Consider the following 7,902-nt stretch of genomic DNA (forward strand, 5'->3'; position numbering starts at 1 on the left):
TTTAGGGGAAATCCCGAAATTATTTTGGTGGGAAACAGAGTAGCTCATGTCTTTCGACCGAATAGGACCTGCGGACGAGCGGCTGCTATTTCCTTGTGGTAAACCAGCAACAAGTTTTAACTTGGTGAGTTAGTATACCGTTTTATCCTTGTGTGTCAAAATGAAACTTGAGTTCATTATTTTGGTTTATTATTATAAAAATTATTTAATATAAACAATTTCCTTACCAACGGTAGTGACCGTTCCGTTGGTACAGGTCGTCGCTATACACGACTGTCCACGGGACCATGATTACTGACAGTCCAATGGAATAACCATACTACCTACTTATCAACAAAATTGAGTAAAAAATATGATGCTCATCATGACCAGCTGGTTATTAACCCTGCTTAATAAGAAGGTCTTAGCTGACTTACTCCCTATTCCAGAAAAATACAGCACTATTTTTTGTTAATTACAAAATATTATCCTGTTTTGCCAAATGAAACATAGCTAAATCCTAATCCTTTAGTTAGTTCTAACTGGCAATAAGAGTCAAATTCTGGAGGAAAATGGTCCTGCAAAAATTTTGCATGTTTTCTTACAATTGTAGTCACAAAATTGTAAAACTTAGCACAAGTCCAAGCATTCAAAATCTTGAGTATAGGGTAAGAGTTAGCTCATAATTCTAATATTATATGTTATTTTTGCTTTTTGGTTATAAAAAGATTGGAAACTGTTTTTTCCAAAAATTAGAATGCATAACTTGAAAAAGCCCGAAAAACGCCCTAAAAATGCATGTTTTTGGCCCTAATTTCCAAAATTTTTACTTTCATTGCCAGTTAGGACTAACTAAAGGATTAGGATTTAGTTATGTTTCATTTGGCAAAACAGGATAATATTTTTATCTAAAAAAATTAGTGCTGTATTATTTTTTTCTAGATTGGGAGTAGTTGCTAAGGCATCACAGCGAATTTGGTCCTATAGAACTATCGGTGCCCGGTTAGGTACCGATGACTCAATCCCTAAATTGTAACAAGGATAGTAATTAACAGTTGAATAGTTTTTTTTTTTTTAATTTAAATAAAAAACGATTGCACTGTACAAATATTCAGGGTACAATAAAGGTCCTATCTTTACCGATAGCGCTACAGGACCAAAAAAGATGTTGTGCCTAAGATATACGGTCGTTTTATCTTTTCAGTTTCGGTTTCGGTTTCAGTTTTTGGTTTCGGATCTCATTTTGGTGTTGTTGTGGGGGTTTGCGGTTCTTGCCCGGGTGGCTGATGGTCTTGGCGTTGTAGCTTTTCGCCCTGGAGGCCTAGTTTTCCAATGTGGCTTACCTGGGGCGATGGTTACTGGGCCATGGGCGTTTGCCAGACCGGGCGGGGACCGGGGACTCCCGACTCGGCACCGGCATTCCCGGTGGGTGGAAGTATGGACCTTCTGCTAACATGAACGGACTTGCCCATAGTTCGGCACTAGTGCAATATTGTCTTATATAGCAATGTATTTTAATGTGTATTTTTATAGTGTCTTTCTCAGGGCAATATATGGGTGTTCGGGTATGGACGGACAGCCAGGTGGTGTCATGGGCGCATGTGGATCGCTGGACATGTCTCCTTGGATGGGGTGCTGTTGGGGGCTGTGACTGGTTAGGGGCTTGGAGAGGATCAATTACTGTCTCCCTGCTCCCTGACCAGCCTGGGGCCCTACCAGTGCCTTGGTCGGGGTTGGGGTCCTGTGGCCTGCATGTGGCTGTGAGTCTGCTCCGGCTGTCCCGCCTGACCCTGATCCACTTTTTTTGCCGATTACCTTTTATATCTGTGTGCTAGTTTTTTACTATGTATATTATTGTTCCTTCTGTATTTTTATATGTTGTATCTTGTGTATTTTAATGTTGGCCTTGTGCCACCTGGGCACCTTAGGAGAACAATGCCAGTGCATTGAAAGGTTAACCCAGGTTAAATAAGAATGAAATTAATTAATTAATTAATTAATTAATTAATTGCAGATATAGTACCATTCTAGGTAGCCACATACCTAATATATCCACAATTATAATAATTACTATCTTTCCAAAGACAGTTTACCCTTCATACAGCACACGGGTATGATTGATTAACCAAAAGCACAAAAGGCACACTTTAGCCGTCGATGTACAGTTATTTACCACCCACATTATTTCAGGCGCACCATTCAAATAAATTGAATATTACTGACAATAAAGACATATCCGACTAAGATGCATTGATCTTTTTTTTTCGTTTGTATTTTATTTTAGAGAATTCCTTTAATTCATGGATCACCATGAATTACGTAACCATATTGGTTATGTTGATGGCACATGAAGCCTTCAGCTTTCCCAATAATCCTGGTACCACTGCACCAGAATGGAGAGAGGTATGTCAATCTCTTACCCTATCAAACCTGCATGGAACACGAGGTCCCTTGTCAGATCCTGTGCCATACCAAGTTTCTTTGAATCGACGAGATTATGTCCCTGATCAGGAACTAATTGGTAAGTTGCTGAAATAAAATTGATCAGATAGTGTTTGCATTTTTTAAACATACATTAGTAAGATGAAAACAAACCTAAAAACAATATTATTGAGCAATTGAAACGATTTCTTCTTTTAAAGTTTTAAACTTGTTACAAGTTGCAGTTTTTATGTTTGCTTGATTGCAAGCCAGCAGGTGGACAAACAATATTTGGCAGATTGAAAGACGGGTAATGCATTTTTGTAAAGTTGTCAAACATTTATGGGACTCCTTTTCAATAAAACACTCTAAAAAGACTTAGTACGAAACGTCTAAACATGCACAATTTTCTTAATCGACACGCTCCCCAATATATCTAGACCTAAAGGCAGTGGTCACAAAGATACATGACTAAACATTGTCAAGAGGTTTTTCCATAAAAAGATTAAAGATTAGAAACGCATTCTCCTCTATAAAATGGCGTTCGATAATATACTTTTGAGATGAATCAACGCGTGGCAAAAATTCCACAACGGATAATGGTGCCACCCAATCAGAACACTGCATTTCTACCAATTCAAACTCATAACCTTTCCACAACGCGTTGTGATATTTCCTCAACGCGTGCGTGAGCTTTCTTAGCCTCATCTATAATTCAATACCATTGATGCAATATTAGTAATGAAAATTCGATTTTTACACCTTTCTTCAAACTATTTATATAGTTACCTTGGAAGGGATTGGTCAAAGCACATTTAAGGGATTCATCATTCAAGCTCGTGCCATTCCAAGTGATGAGATAATTGGTACTTTTACGTCGGAAGAAGGTCAGCAGCAGGGTCGTGCAGAATTGTATGGCTGCCAGGAAACTTGGGTAAGGAAAAACAAGTGTAATAACCACGTGTTTGAAAATAAAAACAGTATTAAAAAAAAGTTTGCTCTTTGCTCAATATTTAGGATTCAGATAAAGAAAATCACATTATTTCAGTTAAACAGAATCGCATAATTTGAGGTTAACAGAATCACATGATTTCAAATAAAGCAAAACACGATTTTATGATTTCAGGTAAAGCGAACCACATGATTTCAGGTAAACAAAATCACATGATTTCAAAATAAAGATAATCATATGATTTCAGGTAAAGAGAATCACATGATATCAGGTAAACAGAATCACATGATTTCTCACATGATTTCAGGTAAACAGAATCACATGATTTCTCACATGATTTCAGGTAAACAGAATCACATGATTTCTCACATGATTTCAGGTAAACAGAATCACATGATTTCTCACATGATTTCAGGTAAACAGAATCGCATATTATTTTATTACTTTATTAACAAGCAAGGTTAAAAACACACACAAAACCCAGGACATGGCCAATATTGTAGTGAAGAACACCAGCATGGGTCAATGTAGGAAGCAGAAATGCATACAAAAAAATACAATGATTTCAGGTAAATAGAATCAGTGACTTCAAATCTAAAATACCACGGCCGCCAGCGTGGGAGAAAAGATCTTTCACATGGGGGCAGATTCACCTTTGTCTTCCCTAGCTGTGCCATTGCCAATGTATAATGTTGACGCAACAGTTCAGGATTAATTCCAATTCAAGATTTTGATATGCAAAGTATACAAAACAGTCATTAAGTTATTGTTTTGGACAGAAAAAAAGGGTACACAGAAGCTACCAGCGTAAACCATGTCATTAGAATGATCAATCGGCTCATTAAGGTTAGCAACAATTTTAAACTCTTGCCAATTGATAGTTCACAGCATCTTGCGAATGGTATTCAGGTTTGGCAAAAATTGCCTTGATCATTTCATAGCGAGTGTGTAGAAGAATTCAAATATCACAGATATACTTTTAGGGGGCTGAAACAACAACATTTTTGTAAAACGTACATAACTCAAGCAAGTTTTCAAAGTATATGATTTGAAGAATGAACTATTGCAAAACATGAAATTGTTATTTTCATAATATAATTGATTTAGATAATGAAAATCGAGTTTTCGGCTGCTTCGACCAACAATACCTAGTCTACCCTAAAGTTACGACGTTTTGCTTTGCTATCTGCTGTTGGCCTTTTATGCAATCATTATTATTTGGTTTCTCCTTAGGACACTGCGGCACATAATTCCAATGTAACCAAATCAAGAGTTAGCTTCCGTTGAATGCACCTCCTTTCAACGTTGAAAGGATTCATTTCAGGTAACAAGTTTTATGTCTTCGGTAGTACATGTAATAACGCGGTTAGATGCGTTCGACTCCACCGAAGTTTGACTCCAGTGCCGTTCGATTCCAGGGACGTTCAACTCCAGAGCCGTTTGATTCCAGGGACGTTATGTATCGAATAATTTCGAAAATTAATATTCTGTGACATTTAGCTTCAGGGAAGAAAATGTAACTGTGAAATTAATCGATAGCAAGGAGTCGAACGGCTCTGTGGTCGGATGCCCTAAAATCGAGCGTGGGCTCTGGGTTCGAACGGTTCTGGAGTCAAACGTCCGTGGAGTCGCACGTCCCTAACCAACTTCACATGTTTACAATAAATAATAGGGTATTCGAAGAAGTTAACTTATTGCGCTTGGCAAACAAAATGAATATTTTGTTAAATACTACTTGATTCTCTCTCTTTCAGAGCCACTGTTGTAGTCGGCCCCGCAAACATTTACTACGAGAACATAGCATCAGAAACCGCAGAACAAAGCAATGGTATGTATATATACGGCATTGCAATATAGCATTATACATCTACATTCCCTTGTATTCTTTATTAACAACTTTGGGCAGTACAAAGAGGCTGGGGCCGCGCCTGGGGCTGCGGACAGTATAAGAGACCGTCTTGAACAAGACTAGAAACTACACGAATACAAACAATCCGATTATTATATTTTTCAATTACTTCGTTAATTTTGTTTTGCTTGCTACAGTTCTTTTCCTTCCCTATGGCCAACAAGCCGGTGATACAGTAATGCCTGTGAGGGACGATGGATATATAGGACCTTTTTTGTTTAACTTTGATTTTCACTACTTCGGCACGATATTTGATAGATATTACGTAAGAAATATTTGCAATAATTTATATAATCATAATATCCTGCTTCATCATGTTCATTATGTCACATTAAAAATGTATATGGAATATTTTTGCGAAATCAAATTCAAACCGCCTTGTTTTCATGTGAGACATCTATATCTACATATTATACAATCCGTAAAACTGTACCTTGAAAATGAAAATGTTCATTTAACCTGCCAATTTCATATAGCAGTATGTTGGCACATGGCAAAACAATTTAATTGGTAAACAATTAGGCGACCTTTTATCCCTCAATACAAAGGTCATGCACCTAATTAACATTATAATGACAGCCATCTTGGCTGCAGTAATCATTTTCTCTTTTTAAAATTAAATAAAGTATTGAATACAGACACAGACATATTTGTATTTACTTTTTCGGCGAAATGGTGTATTGTAGCTCAGCATGAAAACCACAAAAAAGAACTTACTGCCAAGAGGACTCGAACCAGCAACCTCCGCATTACTATTCGCGGCGCGCTATCACTGAGCTGTTTCAGCTAATTACAAATATCACAATGAAATTATGAAATAGCCAAGCACTAATGGCAATAGAATGATGTAAAGTTCTTGAGTTATAGGAGAGAGATCATCAAATGTCAACATTCCACAGGGGACTAAATTTGACAAATTCGCTGATTTTGATAAATAAAATGGTCTTAGACCGCTAAACTTGAAAAAAAAATTTAAAAAAAGAATATTTTGCCATATCTTAGGTGATTTCTTACCTTGGTAACATGGCAAAAGATCCAAGCCCATTGATCCGTGTTGATATTGACTTATTTTCGGTGTTACTAATGTAACAAACATTAAAAATGCAACTTTTCTCATTTTGATTTAGTTTTGCCAAAGGAATAATTTGAGACCAGTTGGATTAAAATTGGAGCATTGATATGGTTTATAACAAGATAACAAGAGGCGGCCATGCAAATGATGCACTGTTTCGCTAGTTGGATTTTCGGAGACTTTTATGTGCTATTAAATATGCTTTTCTGAAATAAATGGTGATTCTGTTGCTGTTAGTACCGAGTTAAGCCCTAATTTTTTTTTTTTTTTCTGGGATAAAAGTACTAAATTACTCGTCATCGTAATTTAATACTTCCCACATTTGTTCGTAACAGATTGGCTTGAACGGAGTGTTGACATTCGACAGAGGGGAAGGCGGTTATGTTCCTGTACCATTCCGTTAGATTTTCCTTTGATAGCATTGTTTTGGACCGATATTGACACCAGGGTGTTTGGACGAGGCTATTACAGATCAATGGGACACGTGACTCCTCAACAGAGGAGCAATTTTTGAAAGTAGACGATTTGGTGATTGATGCTGGTTTAGGTTATTCATTTTATGCCGAGAATATTTTAGTATTGACGTGGGAACGTGCAGGTTTTTACGGCTCTTTTGCAGGAAATCAAGTAGTAAGTGATTTAATTGTCTTTAATGTTTAATAATTATTTAGGAACTCTGTATTTTTATGGGTGCTATCAGTAAGTGATTGGTGCTAAAATGTTTCTAGATACATACATCATGTATGAACTTCAAATTTGTGTGCATCGGAGTGCACTTACGTTTAATATTTGCAACACATCAGCATATTATAGTTATCAGACAGTTAGAGAGGTTGTATGACCCATGTGCCCATTCATACGCCAGTCCATACCGCATAATGATGATGCTGTATAATCTCAAAACATTGTACGGCATATGGTCACAGGAGGGCGATTATTCAAATGTTTAATAGTCTAGAGCTTGCGTATTCTGATGTTTTCTCTATGTGTATGGGATTTTATCACTAATGTCATGTGTATGCCTATGTAGTTTTATCCCATGTCCATTTCTTTTTCTTTGTTCATTGTCAAGTAGCTCTGAGTTGCAGTGAACAGTCTTTTTTAAATTTATTATGTTAGGGAAATGTGGCTGGGAGAAGTGTATGTGTAGCGAAGAGTGGTGGTTTTTATCCAATTTCTTTTTGATTGGCCCATCAGAGCTCTTTTCAAGAGTTACCAGTTTGATTAAATATCATTAAATACCCGAATACGATCGTGGGGGTGTATTTTGTAAACACCTCTAAACGGGGACGTAAGTGTGATACCCTAAATTGAATATGTATGAAAGGTTTATGTCATAAAACAAATTGTCAACATCTGGCATTAACGTTCCGTTTGCATAATATAGCGTCCCCCGTTTGGGGTGGTTTTACTAAAGGTAACAAAAGACACAGGGTTTGTTTTTCACCTATTTCATTGATACAAGGAACGTTTAATACTGCCTGTAGCAATTTTGTCATAATTATAGACCAACACATTTCAAGGAATTCTAGCTGTCAACGGGACATCGACAATTGCAATTTTTCACTT

The 7,902-nt window shown here is 36.9% G+C and overlaps 1 protein-coding gene across 1 annotated transcript; it reads left to right on the forward strand.

Moving 5' to 3' along the window:
- On the forward strand, positions 1-7,902 carry LOC140171513 (putative ferric-chelate reductase 1). The gene is made up of 8 exons (XM_072194781.1): positions 1-124; positions 2,264-2,500; positions 3,186-3,334; positions 4,586-4,676; positions 5,107-5,180; positions 5,399-5,526; positions 6,669-6,963; positions 7,841-7,902. The coding sequence occupies exons 2-4, from the start codon at positions 2,290-2,292 to the stop codon at positions 4,637-4,639; spliced, it is 414 nt and encodes a 137-aa protein (XP_072050882.1). The 5' UTR covers positions 1-124; positions 2,264-2,289; the 3' UTR covers positions 4,640-4,676; positions 5,107-5,180; positions 5,399-5,526; positions 6,669-6,963; positions 7,841-7,902.

The sequence above is a fragment of the Amphiura filiformis genome, chromosome 15 (assembly GCF_039555335.1).
Source record: "Amphiura filiformis chromosome 15, Afil_fr2py, whole genome shotgun sequence".
In the NCBI taxonomy this organism is placed as follows: Eukaryota; Metazoa; Echinodermata; class Ophiuroidea; order Amphilepidida; family Amphiuridae; genus Amphiura; species Amphiura filiformis.